This window comes from Chrysemys picta, chromosome 15 (assembly GCF_011386835.1).
Source record: "Chrysemys picta bellii isolate R12L10 chromosome 15, ASM1138683v2, whole genome shotgun sequence".
Classification (NCBI taxonomy): domain Eukaryota; kingdom Metazoa; phylum Chordata; order Testudines; family Emydidae; genus Chrysemys; species Chrysemys picta.
Window position 1 is genome coordinate 2,389,366 of NC_088805.1, and position 23,759 is coordinate 2,413,124.

At 50.0% G+C, this 23,759-nt stretch overlaps 1 protein-coding gene and 1 non-coding gene across 8 annotated transcripts in view; both read left to right on the forward strand.

Moving 5' to 3' along the window:
* The window catches only part of AP1B1 (adaptor related protein complex 1 subunit beta 1), a 68,088-nt gene extending 52,879 nt beyond the window's left edge, over positions 1-15,209 (forward strand). For 3 of the 7 annotated variants that reach the window (XM_065568177.1, XM_065568175.1, XM_065568171.1), the window contains 11 exons: positions 683-942; positions 1,562-1,763; positions 2,870-2,890; positions 3,582-3,611; positions 3,722-3,862; positions 4,765-4,910; positions 6,805-6,934; positions 7,766-7,850; positions 8,968-9,054; positions 10,601-10,755; positions 13,089-15,209. In XM_065568177.1, coding sequence (XP_065424249.1) covers positions 683-942; positions 1,562-1,763; positions 2,870-2,890; positions 3,582-3,611; positions 3,722-3,862; positions 4,765-4,910; positions 6,805-6,934; positions 7,766-7,850; positions 8,968-9,054; positions 10,601-10,755; positions 13,089-13,163 — 1,332 coding nt within the window. In that variant the 3' untranslated portion in view covers positions 13,164-15,209. The remainder of the gene's footprint in view (positions 1-682; positions 943-1,561; positions 1,764-2,869; positions 2,891-3,581; positions 3,612-3,721; positions 3,863-4,764; positions 4,911-6,804; positions 6,935-7,765; positions 7,851-8,967; positions 9,055-10,600; positions 10,756-13,088) is intronic. The other 4 variants (XM_065568173.1, XM_065568176.1, XM_065568174.1 and 1 more) reach the window with 2 other exon arrangements.
* LOC112060298 (small nucleolar RNA SNORD125) lies at positions 5,991-6,090 on the forward strand. Its single transcript, XR_002889621.1, has one exon. It is a non-coding gene; the product is annotated as a small nucleolar RNA SNORD125 (small nucleolar RNA).
* Positions 15,210-23,759: the final 8,550 nt, after the last annotated feature.

Here is a 23,759-nt window from a genome sequence, read left to right on the forward strand (position 1 = left end):
CTCCCCTGCAACTCCCTTTTTGGTCAGGACCCTCAATTAGCACAATGCTGGTCTCCCCCATGAAATCTGTGTAGTACAAGGTAAAAGCACACAAAGTACATGGTCCGTGACACTTTTCATGGCCGTGAATTTGGTAGGGCCCTAATCATGTTAGTTGGAAGGGCTTTATGGAAACAGACGGAGGGTTTTCTTGGCCAGTTTTATGTATGATAGAAACCTCTCTGCATGCAATGAAATGCTTTGGAGATTCTCATTCATGCTAAATAAGTCACTCAAATTAAACCTTTTAAAGCTTTCCAGAAATTCCCAGCTTTGATCTCCTCTTGAGCCCATTTTGCTCTCTGTTGCAGCCTTACCACAAACCTGCTTAAGACAGACTTCTTCAGACCAGGGAGAAGAGCTGCCTGTCTCTCTCTCCCTTGTTGTTTCCCCACTAAAGAATACACACCAAAATGCTTACACCTTGCAGCATGTGTACAGCTGGCAGAGTGGATTATATTTTCTCTTCTGCCCCCGTTCCCTTACCAAATACCTGCAGCAGAATTTGTCGGGGCAGTTGGCCTCTGTCCTGGAGGGAGATTATTAATGCTGCTTCCTAGGCCAATGATTAGTAGTCTGTATCCTCTTCCCCTGCTAGATTCAGCCAGCTCATGAATTGCTCTAATTGCTGCATTTCCCAAAGGACTCTGATAATCCGGACCTGCGGGACCGTGGCTACATCTACTGGCGTCTGCTCTCCACTGATCCTGTAGCTGCCAAGGAAGTGGTGCTTGTGGAGAAGCCCCTCATCTCCGAGGAGACGGACCTGATTGAGCCGACCCTGCTGGATGAGCTGATCTGTTACATTGGCACGCTGGCCTCTGTCTATCATAAGCCTCCCAGTGCCTTCGTGGAGGGGAGCAGAGGCATTGTGCATAAGAGCTTGCCTCCGCGGACAGGGTCGTGAGTATCTGGCATCTCTCTAGCTGCATCCAGCAGTCTCTTTCTGTTCCTTCTGTTGACAGTATCTGCCCTCTGCAGACTCTACCTGGAAACTGCCAGCACTTGTTCATTTAGGCTGAGCAGTGCTGAGCCGCACTCAGTCCGCCCCTTCCCAGGGATGCACTTCGCCGTGGGGCCAAGTTACCCCTCCATATTCTCAGCAGTACGTGATCCCCTTGCAGGGTCTGCAGAGGCCACTGATGATCTCAGCATTGAACTGAAGATCTTTTGAGGTGCCATCTAGTGTTGGCTTCTGGTGCATGGCTTATCTCTATCCACTGGGGAGAGTATCCCCCTGCAGTAGTAAGTCAGCATAGATTGAAGTAAGTGGCCCCCTTTAGATCCAGTGTTCAGGGTACACGTGCAAGTGGAAGACAAGTCTCTGATCAGTATAATAATGCTGAAATATTGGCCCTCTGCCTTGGGTGGGCTCTGGCTGGGAGAGAATGTCTCTCAATATTCCTTGCCCTAGCCTGTTGGAATGAAATCTGTTCCTTCTGCAGTGAGGCCTGATGTCTGTTAGGTCACCCAGATCTCCCTATGGTGTCACATGTTTCACCTTCTCTGACTCCCTCTGCAGGAGCGAAAGTGCAGAGAGCCCTGACGCAGCCCCATCAGGAGCCCCACCTTCAGAGCAACCAGCCGTCATCCCAACTCAGGGTGACCTCCTTGGTGACCTCCTGAACCTTGACCTGGGCCCCCCAGTGAGCGGACCTCCTGTTGCTACATCCTCTGTGCAGATGGGGGCTGTGGATCTTCTTGGAGGTGGCTTGGACAGCTTGGTAGGTCATGGGTCTGTACGCTTGATTTCTAATGGCCAGTGCGTTGGTTGTGAATCAAGGTATGTCCCTCGCTGACAGCTGTGCTCATCTGTTGTCTGGCTGTGTCAATAACCTAGACCACTATGGAGCATCCTGTTAATGATACACTAGGCTTCCATCTTCACCTTACTGGTGAATCCAGGTCCATGTAGTGCACAGCTTCCAGTCCAGTTGTATGTGCTCTAGCCTAGGTTCTTACCATCCTGAGGCTGGGATTTGGACTTCGAGCATACACCATGTAATGGGAAGCAGTGGACACAGCATGGTCTGGCTTCTAAACTGGCACACTTTCCCAGCAAGGCTGGAAATCCCTGACCTGGGCAGTCAGTGTGTTGGCAGGGCACCCAGCACAAGAGGACTGGGAGTTGTTGGAGAGCCAGGCTGATGTCAAAATGGAACGCTGGCTTGGCATGAAAAGCGGCTGGATTCCAAAGCTTCCTCTGAGCTCTAGGCCTGTTACTGGTCTGGCGTAAGGGCTGCTCACCTTTTTGTTCTGTCCCTAGCAAGCAGGTGCCATGGTGGTCCCTCCCTGATGTGGGAGGAAGGCTCCCAGAAGGTCTGTAGTAGCCTATTTGTGAGCTGAAAAATCAGTAGCCAGAGAAATAACTAGTGTTCTGCTAGGGGCCCTTTAAAGGGGTGTAGATCTGGCCCAAGTAACAAGTCAGAACTGTTTGCTCAGTTTCCTGGGTTGGTGTCAGCAAAGTAGGGTATCCGTGTGAACAAACCAGAGCAGGGCTCTGCTCATACGTGCTCTAAGCTGGCAGAAACATGTGGTGTCATCCAAGATGCAGGTTCCAAAGCTAAAAAGCACCAGCCAACATGGCACCTCCCTGGCTCTGTTCGTGTTCTGGGATAGGGTCTCTCTGGGGACCTGTTGACTCCAGTGTTTTTAGTTGCCCCCTGAATACTTATGCCAGTCTGATGTACTGAGTGGCAATGAAGTTGGACTAATTTCTGTTCCCTCCCTCCCCTTCTCTTGTCTCCCTGTTTGTCTCTCTTCTCTCCTGGCTTGTGTCTCTGTGCATGTGGCTGGCTCTTCTCTTCACCTTGCCTGCTTCTTCTTGGAGATGGGGGACGAGTCTGAAGGGGTATGGATCAGCCCTCTTTTTACTAGCTCTCTGGAATATACCTAGCCAACCTCCCGTGTGCTCCCCTCACCGATCCCTGCTCCCTGTCACTGTAGTATAGAAGGAACAGTTGGAGTTTGTGAGCTACTATATGCCTGGAGTGGAGTATGAAGAAAGGCCATCAGTTAGCTCGGTTCAAGGCCATCAGACCCATGTTTCATATAGTGCTGTCCCACTCAAATTGTAGCCAACTACCTTAGACCCTTCGGGGCTCCCACTGGGAACCTGCTCCAATACCCCACCTCCAAGGCAGCAGAGAAGAGAGAAACTTTGTTCTATAAGAGTATCTATGAGTTCCCCATCTCTTCTAAACTATCGGTCTCTCTGGCTGTCTCTGTCTGTGTCTCTGCTCTTGGTTGGTGTGTGTGTGTGTGATGCTTAGCTTGTTAGATGTTGGCAAAAAGCAGATCTGAAGCAGACAGTGAAATAACAAATGTGTCCCAGTGACTCGAAGCCACAGGGCCTGTTAAGCAGTCTTGGAACAGTTCCTGACCCCACCCTTCGTCCAGTGCTTTTTAAAGAGCCATTGGTAAAATGGGTCATGGCTGTGTGTGTTGGAGATTCTCTTCCCCTCCCCGCCCCCGCATCTGACCCGCTCTTTATTCGCCTGCCACTGCTCTCAGTGATGTTCCTGTTTCTTGTCTCTTTGCAGCTGAGAAGCGATGTAGGAGGCAGTCCTGCAGTGAGTGTGCATCTTCCATGTTTACCAGTCTGTCACATTTTGCACCTTCCTTTTTGTTCTCTCGTTTCTTTCATGGTGCCCAGAGTAACTGGCTTCCTTGTTTCATACAGATGGGTGGCACCGGCTTTACAGCTCCCAGCGCAGTGATGCCTGCAAACCTCGGGCCACCCCCCAGTGGTGGCTTGGGAGACCTCTTTGATCTGGCCGGTGGAGTGGGCACACTGTCAGGATCCCACGTAGCACCCAAAACAGTGAGTGGCACTGCCTGTACTGACCTCCCACCCAAGGCTTGGGCTCTAACGTTGCCAGGTTGTATGGACTGCTGCTATTAAAAATCAACATAGGGTGGGGATCCACAGGAAAGTCTTAAGCTGCCCCAAGCTGGTAGAACTTGGGGATGCCCCAGGAAGGGGGTGAAGTGTAAATCCTCAGGTGAAATTGTGGAGGGTTGTGTCCGGCAAGCTGTAGCCACACATGGAGGATGTTCAAGGGTGACCTATACATTAATGTGTCTTAGATATCCTCTCTCTGTCCAGGTGGGTAAGTCTATCAACAGGGTGCCTCCCCATCCTAGAACAGCTGGTGGTGGGGACAGTCTGGAGACCCCCCTACTTTGAGGAGGGGCTGCCATTTGTTAGGCCTCAGAGTGAAGGAGAGAATGAGGGTTGATCCCAGAGGATTCTGTGTCCCTAGAAACCTGAGCCTATCTGTGCATAGAGGCAGCACTAGTGAGCTTGCCAGTGTTCTCACCTGCAGTCCCTTGCAGGTATTCATACCCTGGCCCACATTAACGACTCCTTCCAAGAGCCAGCCAGTGTACTGGGAAGATGTGACACAAAGGGCCTGGGTCCCCGTGGGCTAGAAAGTGCCTGTTCCTTCGCAGGGAGGTTACATGCATGTCTGGTATGTTCCCTGCCTTTGTGAGCTGGAGGAGAGCCAGGGAATCTTGATTTTAAATCCTTAACTTCCTACCTGTAGCAGTAAAATGTTAAACTCGCAGATGGACTGTCTGACTGTGCTGTCCTGACAGGTCAGGAGCTCCTGCTGTTGAGACCTGGACTCCTAAGTCCTGTTTGGCTCCTCTGTGATAGGCAGTTCACCTTGTGTTTTAGATCAGGTCAAAATAATTTTCTTCTGTCTTCACATAATGTAGGTCTGGCTCCCAGCCATGAAGGCCAAGGGCCTGGAGATTTCTGGCACGTTCAGCCGCCAGGTGGGCGCCATCTCCATGGATCTCTTACTAACTAACAAGGCCTTGCAGGTCATGTCTGACTTTGCCATCCAGTTCAACCGTAACAGGTAAAATACCTGCTGGGCTGCTAGCGCAGCACACTATGCATCCGGTGATCCCAGGAGTCTGCTCAGTCTGGGGAGGGATGCCCTCTTTGGCAGTGTGGGATATGGTTGGAAGCAAGGGGTGAGCTGTCTGCAGATCTCCTGTTGGCCCATTGATATGGGAGCACAGTTGATTGAACTTGGCAGTGACAAAACCTATAAGCCCCTGGCCTGGCAGGTGGGTCTGTTGCTAGTTCTGGAAGATCAGTGTTGCTGTACCAATCATATGCTCATGAGATCTAAGCTCAGAAAAGACTTTAGGATGGGAACAGCTTTGGCAAGAGAAGTGCTGGTGTGTGCCCTGGGTGCTGTCGGGGTGGAAGGGGCTGTGGGCACTGCACACGGCATATCTCCTGCTGGCCAGTACCCATGACTTTACAGCCTGTCCTGTCGGGGTAGCAGGCAATGGTGGATGTGTAAGGAACGGGCAAAGGGCAGTGATGGTGCTAAAATGACTGCGGGCCTGTCTTACAAACACATAATTTGCGGAGAGCGGGGGTGTAAATCTACCCTGCGCTAACCTGCTGTACAGTAAGTGTCCATGTGGAGCCTGCTGCCGTGCACGAAGAGCTCCATTGTATATTCCCATTTCAAAGCGGAGTTGGTCTGCAGTGAGCTCTGATCTACTCCGCTTTGAAGTGGGAGCAGATCAAAGCGAAAAGTGGGACTTTTAGTGTGCTGCAGTAGGGTCCATGTGGACACTTAGAGCACGGTAGGCTAGTGCAAAGTAGATCTATGCCCCAGCTTGTTGCGAATGAAGTGTTTCTGTAGTCAGGCTCTAAAGGAAAAGTAGTGACCACGTGTCCACCAACTTCTGGGAAGCAGAGCCTGCATTTTTCCTTTAGTTATTCTAGGGCCATCACTGCTCCTCTTGCATTACAGCCTGGGGGAGTCCAACCATCTAGGGAAACTAAACCTCAGAGTCATCTTGGTGCGCAGCAGAGGTTCAGGCTGGACAAGCACTAGAAGGAAGTGTCTGTGGAGCTAGAGGGCAGGGGTGACCACGTAAAGCCTGGGTAGATAGCAATCCTGTAGTCCCATCAAGGTAGAAACAGCCTCACGTGATGATCCTTCTCTCCCTGAGTGCCCATGGTGATGAGTAAACCTGAGCCTCTAAGAAGTTGACTGAAGAGGCTGGCCCTCACTTAAGAATGGAGATTCAACAAGATCCCCCCGTTGCTGGTAATGGGTCCTCCTCGTTAGCCGTGTGTCTTCTGCTAAGCTGAATAACACTCCCTGTGTGTCCAAAGGAGCAAAAGGCACTCCAGCCCCAGCTCACGGGGTGGCTGAGGGCTCTGGAGTTGTCCCTACTAGTATGAGGTTGCCTAGAAATAAAGATGCAAGGTCTCAGGGTTTGGATACTTGCCAATGCCCCATACCCACCATGGTTGAGATGTAACGGGTTTGAATCAACAACCTGTGATGGTCAGACATGCCATGCTCTGCTTTGACTGTGGATGATCTGGTGTGTGGTTGTTGAACGTGCTGCTCCATAGTTTGGGAGGAGGATTTGAATGGAGTGCGTGTGAGAGGTAATGATGCTGTGTGAGGGCCCAGCATAGGCAGAGAGAGGAAGGAAGGAGTTGCAGAGTGTGAGCACACAGGCTATCGGTGTGGTTTAGTGTCCCTGAGCACATCACAGGCTGGAATTGCGCAGGCCAATCTGCCATGCTGCCAGATCAGCAAGGTGGAAATACTTACAAGCTGGTGTGTGCGCCATCCAGGGAAGGAGATTTGACATGTGCTGCCATTAGCATCCTCCCACCACCTGGCAGGAAACTTACAACAAGCAACAGAAATCCTAGGTGCCGCCTTTCTCTTTCCACTAACTCACCTACTCTTTGGGGTGTCCCCACAGCTTCGGCCTGGCGCCAGCTGCTCCTCTTCAGATCCATGCCCCTCTTGCTCCCAACCAGACTGTGGAGATCTCCCTCCCTCTGAACACAGTTGGCTCTGTCATGAAGATGGATCCTCTTAACAATCTCCAGGTGAGGCTGTGTGGGGGAGGCACTGAAAGCAGCAGGGATGTGCTGGTGGCCTTCGCTCCCAAGTGCACGCGAGCCTCGTTAGTGGACCAGTCTAAATGGCACAGTAGGGCTGGGATGGGCAAGGAGAGCCACAGCGGAGAATCTGAAACTCGTACCAGCATGAAGTTTAGTTGCGGGAGCAGGAAGGGAAGCTAAAATGAAATGGGTAATGCCAGAATATTGAGATGGGATGTGGAGAGATGCAGTATTTCCCTGCTGCTTTCTCTCTTTCTCCAGGAAAAGGGAAACCTTGTTCTGGTCCAGTGTCGAGCTCTGACGCAGACTGGTTTCTCTGCTTACAGAACAGGGAGCCCTTCTCAGCATATGGCTAGGCCAAGAGATGCAACTGAATACACCCTCCCAGCTTCACAAAGTGCTAGCAGTCCGTACCCACGCTTGGCCTGAGGAAGGAGACTCAACTGATCTTTCTGCTCCAGCTCCTGAGTAGGAATGGGGTCTAAGAGCAGGATAATTACAGTGGAGTGTAAGATTGTAGGTTTGGGACTGGCTGCTGTTCTCCAGTTTTATTACAGTTCTGCTCTTCAGTTAAATAATGCTGGCAGTGCTCAGCCACTGTGAGCACCATGTGACCAGTTTAACTCTTTGCCTAGGAGATTAAAGGCTGGGATTAGAACCCAGGAGTTCTTGGTTCCCAGCTCTGTGCTGATTCCACTAGACCCTGTGCCTTGCATCAGATACATCAGTGTATGTCATGTCGTGTTTCACCTGCGAACTGCCTTCCTGGGCTAGATCAGGAAGAGAAGCTAACACCCTCTCTCCCCTTGGTACCAGGTTGCAGTGAAGAACAACATTGATGTGTTCTACTTCAGCACCTTGTACCCACTGCACATCCTCTTTGTGGAAGATGGGAAGATGGGTGAGTTGATGGGGTTCTCTATCCTGGACTTGTGGGAGAAGGTAACGAGACAAGGTGTGGGTGAGTGAGTAAATGGAAGAGGGGCGATAGTGTGAGAACGCCTGTAGGCAGTACAGAAATGTTGCCTGTATAGATGCAATTCCACTGCTGATCCTTAGCTGATGCTGTATCCTGTTCAGATAGAATCCTTACAGTGTGGTATTTCTAGCCCTGTAGTTCATGACTCTTGGGACTCATTTTAAGAGAAATGAGGAGAATGAATCTGGGAATGTCACACCGCAGGGCTGAGCTCTGATGAACAGGGCGGGAGGCGTCAGAGCCGAGTTAACCTCTGCCTCAGTAAGCCTGGAGTTAGGGCTGAATTGCCCCTTATCAAGCCATTGGTCCTCACTGCTTTTCTCTTCCACCACTTTCCACAGCAGGGCTTGGGAAAGGACTGGAGACAGTTACTGAGCATAACTAGAGCCAAGCCCCACCTTCATCTGATTCTGACCCTTCTAGGAGTCCTCTAGAGAGAGTGTGTGTGTGTGTGTGTGTGTGTGTGTGTGTGTGTGAAAAATATACACGTGTGCGCGGGCACACCCATCTACACAAGACACTACAACCATGCTGAAAAATTAAGCAAGGATGTAGCAGAACAGTGCTAGATTCAGCCGTGCTCCAGTACAGTTCTGCCCTCATTGTTCAAAGCCAGGATTGTCCAGTCATGTTTTTCTTGTATCATTACTATTTTTCTTCTTCTTCTAATGAAATACTTTAAACAGGGCGGGTGTATGCTTTGGCAATTAATTAAACTTATCTGAATTAAAGCCACTTCATTCTGAATGAGTGTCCACACAGGGGTTTAACGCAGCTAATCCACTTTCAGTTCACACCTTTAGTTAATCTGGATTAATTTCCCAAGTGTCCCCATGTAGACAAATCCTAAGGGAATAAAGTATTGATGCTGACCTCCTTCCATAGATTGCTGGAGGCTACTCCCTGTGGGTGTCTGTGGAAAGGAGGGGAGCCCTTCCTTAAGGGGCTTGGGTAGAGTTGTTTGTCTGGAGCTGATGTGCAAGTGAGGTGGCTGATCCCACAGATTTCACGCTGTGTACCTACTTGTCTCCCTTTCCAGAGCGGCAGATGTTCCTGGCCACCTGGAAGGACATTCCAAATGAGAATGAAGCCCAGTTCCAGATCAAAGATTGTCCTCTCAGTGCAGGTGAGTTCCAGTAGTTCAGCTCCTTCCAAATGGGGCCCAAACTCAGCTTAGTGTTGAGTTGGTTTGGGCTGTACCTAGTGTCTGCAGGCTGTAAAAACCTATTGGTTGGAATAATCCACATCTGTAGAGCCAAAAGCAATACTTTTTCAAAGCCAGTGCCAATTGCTCCCCACCCTCTGGCTCTGATTTCCTGTGGAGTGACAGCAGGTATTGCCAAGCAGAGATGACTTGACTTGATTAAGAGTCAGTGGGGTAGATCACTGCTTTGTAATGCACCCATGGAGCCCCGTCAAACCAGGGTGCTCGCTGAATGCTCCAGTGCTGCCCCTTCCTGTGGGGAGGTTGTGGGCAAACAGGTCCTTCCCTGCTGCCCGGTGAGGTTCTCTTTCTGCAGCAACCCATTAGCGCCTGAATTACCTGCCCCTTGCCAAAGCAGAGACCATTAATTGTGCCCTAGTGCTGTCTGACAGTTCTAGATCAGATAAACTCCTGCTGTGTAATCAGAGAGCAAATCTCATTTCATTTCCTCCCACACCTCCCTATCCTCTTGTTTCCAAGCAGCTGTGGCTGCCTTGACTGGATGGGATTGTTAGTCCTTGTTTTCTGTCTGGGGTCAGACGTCCGTTTTGACACAGCAGGAATCAAGAGGGTGAAAAACCAATGCAGACCAAATCCATTTGTCCCTGCTGCTTGTTCCAGTGCAGCACGATGTACTGACCTTTATGGAATGAAAGGTAGAGGAGACCGAGTGGCTGAGAGACTTGGTAACGAGATACAGAGCATTTCACGCTGAGCTGTTTAGTGCAATCCAGCTTGGGACAGAAGTGAGCAAATGCTACTGCCGCTCAGTAATGGTTGCCTGAAATGAGCTGCCCTTGCGTTCGCCTAGAGACTCCTGCCTCCGTCACAAAAGCCACGAACTCCAGGCGGTGTCTAAATCGAGCCCTTCTCAGGGTGCCAGGAAATAGTGAATTGACCCTGTCTGTGGGGGGCCCAGCTAAGCTCGGCCCCGCTCCTCCCTGTAAGAGTCACTATATGGCATAAGGATGCTGGCTTCGAGGCTTGCTCATCCTTAGCAGGAGTCTGTTAAGGAACTGCTGGTGAAGTCTCAGCTTCTTCCACCATAAGTCTGCAGTGAATGATGCAGAGAATATGCGTATGTACGCTGTAGTGCTGTGGATTTGCTTGGACAGTATATTTGCCTAGGAGTCACTCCTGGGAGGAAGGTTGGCTTACGAGTCGGGGGAGCAGAGCAGCTGTTTCTGCAGCTTAGTGCCATGTGCTAAGAGAAACAGACCCCTGAATTTGGGTTTTGGCAGGCAAACAAAGGAACTGCTTGTCACATATTTGGCTTTAAATTCAAAGACTTCACACAGATTCTTACTGATCTGGGATCTCAATCCTCTTTTAAGCAAGGTGTGTATGTTCCAGGCCTTCTAACCAGAAACAGCTGGTTCCTGCAGCACACTGCATGGTGACATCCAGCTGACAGTATTTCCAGTGCTCCTAGCCATAGCAACTCACCTGCGTCTGTCTATCCACCCAGATGCTGTTAGCAGCAAGCTTCAAGGCAGCAACATCTTCACCGTAGCCAAGAGGAACGTAGAGGGCCAAGACATGCTGTACCAGTCTCTCAAACTGACCAATGGGATCTGGGTCCTGGCAGAGCTACGAATCCAACCCGGCAGTCCCAGTTTCACGGTAAGACCAGCTCCTCCCTCCTGTTCCAAAATAGGCTAGCACATAGGGTTGCCAACGTATTTCAAAAATAAGGGCCTGTTCTCTTAGCACTCCCGCCCCACCCCACACTAAGCAGGACTCACCTCCATTGGCCAGGGTTATTTCATGCTGCTTTTTGCATCACTCAGCAATTCCCCGTCTTGTTGGACAGAGGTGAAGAAATAAGGGATGTCCCTTGTGATTAGGGACTTTTGGCAGCCCTACTAGTACTCCTCAAGACACCAGGCTTGTTCCCCGCCTCCTCTGCTTAGAAAGTTGGCCCTGATTCAGATTTCCCTTTCAGTAAACATTCCTCTGTGGTGTTGGCAACCCCCAACACAGCAGCCTTGTGTTAGTGTGTGAGAACGGGTGATGTCATTGGCCAGTCTGCCTTGTTGTTAAGCTGGGTGATCTGCAGTGGCACTTCCTGATAAGCAAGGGGTTAACCTGAGCTCAGCTTCCCCTGGCCCTTGTACAGGTGCTCATTGGAACGGGCTGGGCGGGGGCAGAACCCTTCACTGACTGTACCAGCTGAGTTGTTGGACAGGTTATAGTGACACAGGATAAACACTGGGGAAGCGTATTAGATTAAGACAGCTCAAATCATTTGTACTGTGTTAGTAACTAACACAAGTAAGGAAAATGCTTACTTTCATAGTGTTCCTTTAAATTCAGACTGATTCCTTTTAAAAAAAAATAAAAAAAATCCCTTGAGCATGTATCCTGGACCATAGAGAGCCAGACAACAGCAGCTGCAAAGAATTAACCCGAACACAGATGATTGCAATTAGCCCTGCACTCACCTTGTCTGAGACATGAGTGCTCAGTCATCAGAATGTGGTGAGCTGTTTCAGCCAGCCCCAGCTGAAACTGGCTGGAGAGGTTCCCCTGGCAGTTTTTTTGTTCTGTTGCATTCTGATGAGCTCTCCGTTTGCATCTGGGTTCACATTTCTCTGTATGTTTTGTTGCTGCATGCCCACCGCTGGCCTGCCCCTGATGTTGCAGGATTTGGAGGTTAGCAGACTATATTTTTCCCCCCCTTTTTTTCGCTGTATACAGCTGCTCTCATCATTTCACCCCTGATATTACCTTCTCCTGTCTGCCTCATTTCATTTCTTTCCCTCATGCTGTTGCTGCCTCCAGCACACCCTGAGTAGCATGGGGCCGCTGATGCATGGTAGATCCAACCACAGAAGGTTTTGGAAGGGGGCTGGGGGAAGCGAGAAACACATAAAATGACACACACACACACTCTCACTCTCTCTCACACACCCACTCCTGGAAAATGCTAGCAGAGCATGGCTTGGCCCAGACTGTCAAAAGTGACTAGCCATTTTGGATGCATAGCTTGAGTAGCCTTAAAGGGGCCTGCTTAAGTGCCAAGCACCCACCCTCTGAACATCAGGCCCATCTTATGGTGTCTCCAGACAAACACCCCAAAATGAAAAACCTTGCCCTAGTGACTACACCCTGTGTCTAACCCCTAAGTGGACCTTGCCAGTTGTGTTCTGGATTTCTTCTTTCCCGTTCATTTCTGGTTTTAGGAACTAATTGAGCTCAAACCAAAGAGAATTGTGTAAATTTTAATCTTATCTGGTAAGTAACTTCAAGGCATTAGTTTCAATTAAAGATGAGACATAACACTTCAGGTTTCTACCCAGGTGAATAATGTATTAACAGCCAACAGTTCAAAGCCCCGAACAGGCAGAGGTAGGGAGTGTGCGTGCATGCGCGAGTGACTGTCTCTAGCTCATTTGTGCTCCCTACACCTTTTGTGCCTATAGATCACATGCATATGGCTTGCAGGCAACTCTGCCTCTCAACCTGCCCTGGGGAATGATGCTGGGTGAGGGAATGGATGGATGGGACCCAAATCGGGAAGGGAAGCAAGCGGGTGACGTTAAATGTGGGAATCAATTTCTTTAGCCTAAATAACTTTTGTCTCTAACGTTAGTCTCCTGACTCAGTATCTCTGAAGTCAGTTTTACAACAACGAGGGGAGACGTTGGCTGGTCTGTGTGGGATGGAGGTGAAGTTTGGCCTTTGGAAGCCAACGCCCGGTTGAGTGGCAGGGCATCGGAGGCTTGGCTTTGCTGCACATCATGGCACCGAAAGCTTTCGAGGTTTTCTTCGAAGGCTTTGGATGGCCATTCCACTAGGTCTTTAGCATGCTTCTCTTCACCCACCCACAAACCTTTCGCTGGAGATTCTGATCCAGTGCCCCAGTTACTAACTGCTGGCGAGTTGAAAGTGAGTGCCTCCCTTGCAGTGCTAAGTAAGGTGCCATTGAGTTGTTTTTCCCTCTTTCCGTGCAGCTGTCTCTGAAGTGCCGAGCGCCCGAGGTATCCCAGTATGTTTACCAAGCATATGAAACCATTCTGAAGAACTGAGGCACCCACCTCATCCTCCTCTCTCTCCTCCCGCATCCCAAATGAGGAAATGGGGACCAGAACCTGTGTGCATGTTTCCTCTTGACCTTGGAAGGAACAAATGCAAGATCAAGATACTCTGGAAACTTCAAACTGGCGCCCCCCTGATGCTGAAAATGGTGTGAGCGGCAGAGCCTAACATTCCATCTTCAGCTCTTTGGGGATGGGGTGGGAGGAGAGGGGGGCAGGGGGAGGGATCTTGTTGCGATTCAATGCATCAGTGTAGAATTCTTTCATGTGAAGTAATGCAGTGTCCTCTTTGCTGACGTTGCCCCTTTTAAGAGCCCTGTTTTTTGCCCTTGTACTCTTACTGAAATTAAGAGAGCGTGCGTGAGAATCTGGGTGGGAAGGCAGTGCCCATTGAGTCTCATTACTATCTTCAAATCCATTTCCCCCGACCTTCCCAGCCAAATAAATGAATCAACACTTTGGTGCTTAAGTACGGCTTGTGCTACATCGCCAAGCCCAGCCCTGGGAAGACAGCGGTGATGGGTCTCTTGCATTTAAACACATGTGTTGTCTGGTGAAGAATTCATCGCTAATAACCCCTCTTCTGATGGGACAGCTATGCTGAAGCACCGCTTCTTCCTCCTCCTTTCATGGTGACCTGTTACTTGGGGTGGATTTGCTTCCAGTCCTGCTTGCTTCTGGATTTTTCCATCACTTGTGCTGATTTGTGCTTAATGTGCCTCTGAGCCTCCCTTATTTCTAGGAGTGGACAATAAAAAGGGACTCTTTGCTGAAGCTTGGCACAAGGTCTCAACCGGGGGGGGATTGTGGGAATTTGGGAGGCTGGGGGAGGTGTAACAGGAGTTGGAAATGATTTGGGGCTCTGCCTCTGCAGATCAAGTTGTTCTGTAACTTGCCGAAAGCTTTGTGTCTGCAGAGTGGACAGCTTTGAAGGCAGCTAGTTAATGATGAATTGATGCCTTGAGTATTTTTTTCAAGGTGGCAAATCTCCATTTAGAGCTCTCCTTCCCCCTTTGAAATTTAACTGACCAAGGCACTTGCTTTTCTTTGTTCTGCGGATACAAGCTCCATTCCCTTCCCCCTGCAAGCCCTCAGGTTCTATAAGGGATAGTGCAGTTCCAGACCTGGAACAGATATCTCAGTAGAGGTCATCTGTTCCTTTAAAAGGCTAGTTTGAGTTTACCCCCAAACACTGAGGTACCCTTAAGCAGAGGGTTTGATCTCTTCCTAGGCTGTAGGGGGTTAGTAGGAGTAATCTGTCTTGGAACAGAATAGCCCCTTTTCTTGCACTGCAAACCCTCCATTCAGCGTGTATTTCCTCAGTCTGGTTGGGATTGTTAAAGAGCCTAGGGGGCTAAGTACCATTGGAAGTCACAGCCTGTACCCACAACTGCTATGAAGAGGGCTGTTACCATCTCTGGGGGACATAATGCACACTCAGAATTAACACAAGGAAGGACAAAATACTCATTGTTAGTATTAGGGCCACGGTGACTCCATAGGAGATGGCTCTGAAGACTAATAAGGGATGTACCAAATCATATGCCAATATTCATTATAATCCTCCCATCACCATGGGATGCCGGTCCTTGAATTGAGCTTTCCAGGAAGGAGTTTCCTCATGTTTGACTGGTTTGCTAACTGCCCTGGGACACATCGGGCTTCCGTTGCTGTCGCTGTGAGACTCCCCCTCCAGTGTTTGTGCTGTTCCGATTCCTTAACCACAACAGCAGGTGTGATCAGCCATCCGAACAGACTCCCTCCCCATCACTGTTTCCAGTATAGGTTTTGATGGGTCAGGGGAGTGGGTGGCATCTGGAATGTTTGTGCCCTTAGGGCCCATGTAACTCTCATCAGCTACGGCAATCCCAGCAGAAGTGGGGCACGGCTGTTTCTCTGCTGAGCATTTAAGGCTTTTCCTATTTGTTGCTTCTGTAGGGGGGAGGGAGGGGCAGGGGTTCTGCCTTTGGAAATCAGTGACACTAATGTTCTTTCCCCCTCCAGAAATAATAATAAAAGCAATTGACCACCCTTAAATAGAAGTGTTTGGTGCGAGTTTTCAGATCCCTACAGTAAATATATATATCTCGTATGTTTACTTGTGTTTTAAAAGAGGTAACATTGAATAAAGGTGACATCTTCCCATCAATCTGCTCTGTGCAGAGGATGGGGACAGGGAAATAATGGCTCTGAGTGACAGATACTCCTTCTATGCTGGTTTCTGCTGCCTCTGATGCTTGGCTGCTAAATTGCCTTGCCACTTGGACACACTTCTTCCACCTCTGGCATCAGTTCAGCCCTTTCCCCTGAGTTTATGGCTGATGTTCAGTCATGTGGCCTGCAGGGGAGGAACCAGAGCAGGGTTTATACAGGTGCATTTCCCCACTGCAGGACCCCAAAGGGGTTGTTTGTTAACTAAGTGGCAGCCAAGGATTCCAGCAGCTTGAGTTTCCTCAGGCTATGTCTACACTACAGCTGGATCGATGCACTGGGGGGGTCAATTTAGCAGGTCTACTGAAGACCCACCAAATGGACCACAGATCACTCTCCTGTCGACTCTGGTACTCCACCCTGAACGAGAAGAGTAAGATAAGTCGATGGGAGAGTGTCTCCTGTTGACCCAGCGCGGTGTAGACACTGCAGTAAGTCAACCTACGTTATTGACGTAGCTGGAGTAGCGTAACTTAGGTCGACTTACTGCAGTAGTGTAGACATAGCCTCAGTGTGGTGTCTGGGCCAGCCCAAGATATTGGCCAGCAGGAGCTATTGAAACTTGATCAGTACTTTCCGCTCAGAGCAGAGATCACAGGGTGTTTATGTATCTGAACCTGCTGAAGACTAGCTGATCACATCACTCCGCACTGGCTGGCCGCAGCTGGTGTCGCCGATATGGCCGCAGCTCAGGTGGTCATTGATATCCATACCACCACCCCCGTCAGCCACTTACCTGAAAATCCACCCCTCTTTCCATTACGGCAGCCTTGGACACCTGCTATCATTGCTTTTCAGTCTGTCTTTGAAAGTCACTGTCCTTCTGCTTGAAAGCTTGTGGAGGAGTATAGACAGCAATAATCTCACCTTCATTGAATAGAGCAGGAGCCGATGCAACACACCCTTCTGAACACAAGAGGGAGCCCAGAAATGGAGTAGAGGAGAGAGTAAGCTGGGGAAAGCTGTCCTATTCTCAGGTATGTACTGCATTTACTCCTGTTCTCAACTCCAAGTTGAAGTGGAATCCCTTTCCCAGCCTCTGCTGTGTCTCCAGGGGAGTAAAAGCTTTTATACAGATCTGGGCTTTCTGGCCCCATGTGGTTGGGTTGGAGAGAATGGGGGAAGGTCTGGACTGCCATAGTCCTGCCCACTTTCTCTCCCTGTGCCCCAGTGCTGTATGTAGAATATGTAAATGCTAAGGGTAAAATCTAAGTCCCTTTGAAATCAATTGGGAGTTTTCCCGTTCACCTCAGTGGGGTCAGGATTTTACTATGTGACTACCAGTAGATAAGCAGTCTCCTGTCCTGGTGTAGCGTGAGAGTGGATAGGGAAAGGTCTGCAACGGTCACTTACTCTCTGCATTGGTAGACTGAGCATCAGCTGTCGATAACCCAGTGGAGTAGAAAGAGCTACGGCTGCAGTGGAGCTGGCATGTGCTGCTTTAGCTGAGCTATGAGCTGGGGATTGCTGAGGTCTTGTAATCTTCCTTGCGCCTATGGAAGCCAGCTCTCTCTACATCCCTGGAAGGAAGAAGAAGCTGTAAAACGGTTGAGTGGAGCACAGTAGACACTTAGGTCAGGATTGTGTGTTGTGGACCAGTGGCCTCTGTCTCAGTTACAAGATTGTTGCTGAAGATTTCATTCTGTACTGAACCTGCTGAGCAGAGGAGTTTGTCACTGGCCATGGGACCCATCTCTTCTGCTGTGTCCATAATGCTTTGGCTTCCCCTTTAGCCACACAAGCAGGACAAGAGGGGATTTGATTTAGTTGACTAGTTTTTTGGTGGTTGTAGCAATCATTTGAAGTACACAGTGTTCAAAAGTATGCTGCTCAGATCCCAGTGTTAAAGATCAACCTGCTCCTGGCCCTCTGATCGTCTCGCCTGCGTGGGGAGCTGAAGGACAGGCCTTTTCTAATAGCTGGCACTTACCGCAGTCTTCATCCCAATAACACAAGACTTTCCCAAAGGTGGTAAGTAGTGCTGCTTTCACTTCCTCTCCCCCCTCAAACACAGCACCTCCAACACTGGGATAGAGACACAGAGGTGAAGTGACTTACCGTGATCACACAGCAAGCCCCTTCCTAGTCCCCTGCTCTAACTATTAGACCTGCTACTGCCTCCTATCAGGATAAAACTATTATTGAAATACCTGTTGGCTTATTCTGTTTGCTGCACTGGCTGAGGCCTAATGGCTCACCAATCCCTTCCTCTGCCAATGAGCAAAGATTAATCCAGTGAGCTGGTCTCTACTGTACCTGGGCTGGAGCTGGCACTGTCTGCCATGCAGATCACTGCTCTCAGATCTGTGCAATGACTGGCTCTCTTCTTAACCATAATGGAGTAGGACAAATCCCTTCTCCCTGGCCTACTCCTTTCACAGCTCCTCATCTCCATGCCCAGTCTGACCTAGCTGCCATAGATTCATAGATTCTAGGACTGGAAGGGACCTCGAGAGGCCATCGAGTCCAGTCCCCTGCCCTCATGGCAGGACCAAATACTGTCTAGACCATCCCTGATAGACATTTATCTAACCTACTCTTAAATATCTCCAGAGATGGAGATTCCACAACCTCCCTAGGCAATTTATTCCAGTGTTTAACCACCCTGACAGTTAAGAACTTTTTCCTAATGTCCATCCTAAACCTCCCTTGCTGCAGTTTAAGACCATTGCTGCTGCTTCTATCCTTAGAGACTAAGGTGAACAAGTTTTCTCCCTCCTCCTTATGACACCCTTTTAGATACCTGAAAACTGCTATCATGTCCCCTCTGTCTTCTCTTTTTCAAACTAAACAAACCCAATTCTTTCAGCCTTCCTTCATAGGTCATGTTCTCAAGACCTTTAATCATTCTTGTTGCTCTTCTCTGGACCCTCTCCAATTTCTCCACATCTTTCTTGAAATGCGGTGCCCAGAACTGGACACAGTACTTCAGTTGAGGCCTAACAGAGTAGAGCGGAAGAATGACTTCTTGTGTCTTGCTCACAACACACCTGTTAATACATCCCAGAATCACGTTTGCTTTTTTTGCTACAGCATCACACTGTTGACTCGTATTTAGCTTGTGGTCCACTATAACCCCTAGATCCCTTTCTGCCGTACTCCTTCCTAGACAGTCTCTTCCCATTCTGTATGTGTGAAACTGATTTTTTCTTTCCTAAGTGGAGCACTTTGCATTTGTCTTTATTAAACTTCATCCTGTTTACCTCAGACCATTTCTCCAATTTGTCCAGATCATTTTGAATTATGACCCTGTCCTCCAAAGCAGTTGCAATCCCTCCCAGTTTGGTATCATCTGCAAACTTAAGTGTACTTTCTATGCCAATATCGAAGTCGTTAATGAAGATATTGAACAGAGCCGGTCCCAAAGCGGAACCCCACTTGTTATGCCTTTCCAGCAGGATTGGGAACCATTAAGAGCAATTCTGAGTACGGTTATCCAGCCAGTTATGCACCCACCTTATAGTAGCTTCATCTAAATTGTATTTGCCTAGTTTATCGGTAAGAATATCATGCGAGACCCTATCAAATGCCTTACTAAAGTCTAGGTATACTGCATCCACAGCTTCTCCCTTATCCATAAGACTCGTCTTCACCCCATGTAATCCATCGATGACACCCGTTAAATTAAGAGGAGGAGTTAGCCCTTTTGTCAGGGAGACTGAAGAACTGCTGAGGTGACTGGTGGAAGGGGTGGGGTCAGGGGGCAGAAAGTATGCCACCATGTTTGTTGTGGGTGTTTGCCTGCTGACCTAGCATCTCCTATCCAATCGGCACAAGATTACCATTCATCAGGGTAACAGGAGGCAACTCCGTTTACTCTGACCCAGTCTGTACACACCGTTGGCCCAGTTAAACTAATGGAGTGATGGGGTTTTGTACAGATTATACCTGGTTTATATCAGCTGAGCTGTAAACGTACAGGTGCAAGTGAAGCTGTTCTAGACTGCTATAATAATGTGCCTGCACAAAAAGTCGCACTGGTTTAACTAAACAGATTGAATTTAAACCAGCACAGCTTGTGTTTGGCTGAGCGCTCGGTGATCGTTTATCCTGGTGATAGCTGTATCTTAGCCTAATAACTCCTTGGCATTGGATCACTGTCTAATTCCATCCGGGCAACAGGTATGTAAAAAAGAACCGCTCAAGAGTGTCCTTCCCCTGGGTCGGATTAGCTGTGAGGTAGTGCCCAGAGGGATTCAAAATATCCCTGCCCTTGTACCTGGCTGCTGGGGAGTAGGAAGGTGGCTGCAAGTGCTCCCTGCCATCACTGTAGCCGGCCCAGTGTCATGGGCCGGATGAGAACCAGGAGCTGGTTTGCATTCAGGCTGGATAGAGTTCCAAGTCTCTGCATGAGCTAACTTGCATTCCATCGGATTAGCCTAAATGTGTCTGAATCAAAGCGGGGAGGGAAAGAGAGAGGAGTCTGCAGGGGACAGCTCTGGAGGGAAGGGAGGAGGAGGGGACAGGAAGGAGCTGACTAGCCAGTTCTCTGCTTCAAGGGAGCCCTTTTTGATTAGGACTTGTTGTGGCAGCTGTCTGTGGAGCATTGCACACATCGCAGTGTGGCCCGCTGATGGCTGCTTGGAGAGGAAAGGTTGGTCTGGTGGGTAGGGCGCTGGCCTGGGGCTCTCGGTTCAGTCCCAGGTGCTGTGTCCCTGAATCTCTGTCCCTCAGTTCCTCATCTGGAACAGGGGGGGTGATTATTCTCCTTTTGCCTTGTCTGTGTAGACTCTAAAGCCCGCAGGGCAGGGATTGTCTATGCAGCATCTCATCTCAGTTGGGACCTCCAGATACTCCTATAATACAAATAATTGATCCTGGCCTGGAGCATGAGGAGGGGTGACGTGTCCCGAGGCTGACTCGTCATCACTCTGGCTGAGCCTTTAATCCAGCAAGGAGTACTGCCCCCTTCCTCCAATGGCGTGAAGGGCCCAGCAGTGCCAGATGACACCACCTTTTTCTATTCACCGCCACCCTGCCCCTCCATCTGTTGCAGACGAGGAGCTGTATCCTCCCCGTTAAGCGCATCAAAGCAAGGTTCTGCCTGCCACTCCTCCATTTCAGTGTGCTATGGCTCTTGTCTTTTGATACCTCAGTTACTCAGCAGAGGGGAACTTATAAGTGGTGGTCATCTCGGTGACGCTGGCTTCTAAGCTCATGGCGGAGAGACACCCTTGTGATGGAGAGTTATGTCAGTTGTATGTTGGAAACCCCTCTCCTCACTAAGCAGGCTTGCATTGCCCTTGCCATTTATAGGTGGGGAAACTGAGGCACAAAGCGGTCAGCCAATGAGTAAGTGGCAGAGCTAGGAATAGAACCCAGATCTCTTGGGATTTTGGGGTTAAAAATACTCCTTTGTTACTGCCCAGCTTTTGTTTGGTTTTGGTTTGTTTTTTTTAAAGCATGTGATTAGAAATCGATCAAAACAGATTTGAAATCGGCTACATTGAAAATGGTGTTTGTGCCCTTTTAAAATGGTGGGGGGGGGGGCGGTGGCTGTTACATAGGAAGCATATTGTGAGAATTCCCCTTCATTTAGGGGATGCTCAGAAGCCAGAGCTGCTGCAGATCTTCTCCAGGGTCAGCATCCCCAGCTTAGCTGATTGCTTCACAATGTGCCCTGAAGGGGGTGAGGCTGCCCCAGTTGTGCTCCACTTCAAGGCATGACTCACCGGTGGTGGTGTGGGATGTTCACTGGGCTGTGAGATGGAAATCTCTAATTTTGTTCGTTGTTAAACTCCATCTGACTGCTCCATCCTGCTATGAAAAGCTCTAATTCAATTCCAGTGGCAGTGACGGCGTCTCCGGGTGGCTACTGGGCTGGATGGCAGCGCTGCTCTCCTTTTGCACCCAGAGGATGGTTCACCTGACTGGAACTTCCCTTAGGAATGCAGGAAGTGCTGTACTGGGTCAGACTCATGGCCCATCTGGTTTCTGACACTGGCTGGCACTAGACGCTATAGAGAGAGGTGCAGGTGTGGGGAAATCTGCCCGTCAGTGCAGTCTTTCTAATCCTTAACCGTTCAAGATCAGTTTAAGCCAATAAGCAACAAGGTTAATATTCTAAAACCTCTTACTATTTTACTCTATCTCGGGCTGTTCTATCCAGTGTATGTGTCCAATTCCTCTTTAAATCTTGCTAAATTCTTTGCCTCAGTAACATCTTGAGGGAATGAATTCCACAGTCTAACTAGACCCTGTGTGAGAGATTCCCCCACCCCGGTTTTCAATCCAGTTTTGTATGTGCCCGGTGGGGTACTGTTTTCCCTCTATTGGGTTCTCCTTTGTGTTCTGCACTTAGGTGCGATCTTTCATGGTCGAGTGGCTCATACAGCAAACTGCGAGCTGCAACTCCTGTGCTCTGCCTCTGACTCAGCGCATGATCACAGGCAAGTCACATCACCTTTCTTTTACCTCCATTTCTGAAAGGTCCTTGAGGGTGTTTGAAGGTGCTTTGGGATTCTCCGGTGAGAGTTGAAATGGAAGCGATATTGTTACCCACCTATGTGCTGTACTCTGTGTGTGCAAGCACTAGATCAGGGGTGGGCAACTACGGCCCACGAGCCGGATCCAGCCCATCAGAGCTTTGGATGTGGCCCACGGGATTGCCGCCCTGCCCCACTGCCGGAAGCGGCCGGCACCATGTCACTGCGCCCCCCTGGGGGGGGTGCAGAGGGCTCTGTGCGCTGCCCTTGCCTGCAGGCATCCCAGCAGCTCCCATTGACTGGGAATGGGGAACTACGGCCAATAGGAGCTTCGGGGGATGTACCCGCAGGTGGGGGCAGCACGCAGAGCCCTCTGCCCCCGCTTCTCCCAGGGGCTGCAGGGTCGTGGTGCTGGCCACTTCCAGGAGCGGTGCAGGGCCAGGGGAGGCAAGGAGGCTGTCTTAGCCCTGCTGCGCACTGCTGCCACTCCAGATAAGCAGCACCGTGCCGGAGCCCGCACCCCAAACCTCTCCTGCACTCCCCACCCCCTGCCCTGAGCCCCCTCCTGCACTCTGCACCCCTCCGGTGCCCCAACCCCTTGCCCTGAGCCCCTTCCTGCACATCGCACCCCTGCCCCAGCCCTGTATGCAATTTCTCCACCCAGATGTGGCCCTTGGGCCAAAAAGTTTGCCCACCCCTGAACTAGACAGTCCCTATCCATGTGAATGCTAATTATCTTTAATAGTTACAACTCTGGTTAAAAGTCCTTCACAGCCTCTGCCAGCCTGTGCAAATATTCTATACATCTCCATGTGCTGCGTCTCCATGGCACGGGGTCACTATTCAAAACGCTAATGCACCATCCACAGTAGGTTGCATGACGTCTTCCTACTGCTGCTAATAAATGTGCCTACCACTGTGGAACCTGCGCTCTGGATTGAATGCTTGTGAAGGGCAAGGACATGGACTGCTGCAAACTTCCTCTCAGCAGTGCCCTGTATACGAATTGTCCCAAGCAAAGTGAGCTTTGTCATGGGGGGAGGGGCAGGTCTCGTCTATGCTGCCTATGACCCAGTAGCGCAGTTTGCTGTTAGTGGCATCGGCTTGTGATAGCACTGACCTAGCGATTGGGGTCTCTCAGAGCGCTGCCTACTTACAGGAATGGCACCAAGGCTATTTCGCCCCCGGCACCTCTGGGATGAGCTGCTGTGTCTAGACTAGTAATGTCAAACGGCTTAAGAAAGGCAGTGTGGCCTCGTGCTAAGGAGTGGATGAGCAGGGCAGTAGCCCTGGGTGCCAACAGCCAGAGGCGCTGTGCTGCTGGGCCTTCTTGCTCCACGCTGGCTGGCTTTTTGGGGGGGTGGGGGGCTCGGTGCCAGGGCCAGCAAAACAAGTAGGGCCACCGGTGGTGGTAAAAGATGTAAAGGATCACACACCCGCTTTCTGAGCAGATTAGGCGGCAAAAAGGGGGTTGCTGGAGTTACGCTGGTGGGTTGTCTGCAGTACGGATTGAACCTGGGACTTCCAGATCTTAAAGACCCAGCTAAGGCTGCAGTCACCCATCAATCTAGCCACTGGTAGAGGGGGGCAGAGTGCGACAGTATGTGGGGCTTGACATTGGAATCCACTCGCACTAGGCCTGACAGGGCTCTCCATCCACAACCTGCTCTGAAGGGCACCAAAGCCCATCCTCCTCCTAGAGCTTTGAGGAGGGCTGAGCCGCACAGTGGAGCACATCACTCTTAAGGAAGCTTGGGCGGGAGGTGGTGGATTTTGTTGCATGTGCTTGGGCTGACGGTCGCAATCCAAATGCTTATAAATATTCTCTCTCTAGTGACAGGTTTCAGAGTAGCAGCCGTGTTAGTCTGTATCCGCAAAAAGAACAGGAGTACTTGTGGCACCTTAGAGACTAACAAATTTATTTGAGCATAAGCTTTCATGGGCTACAGCC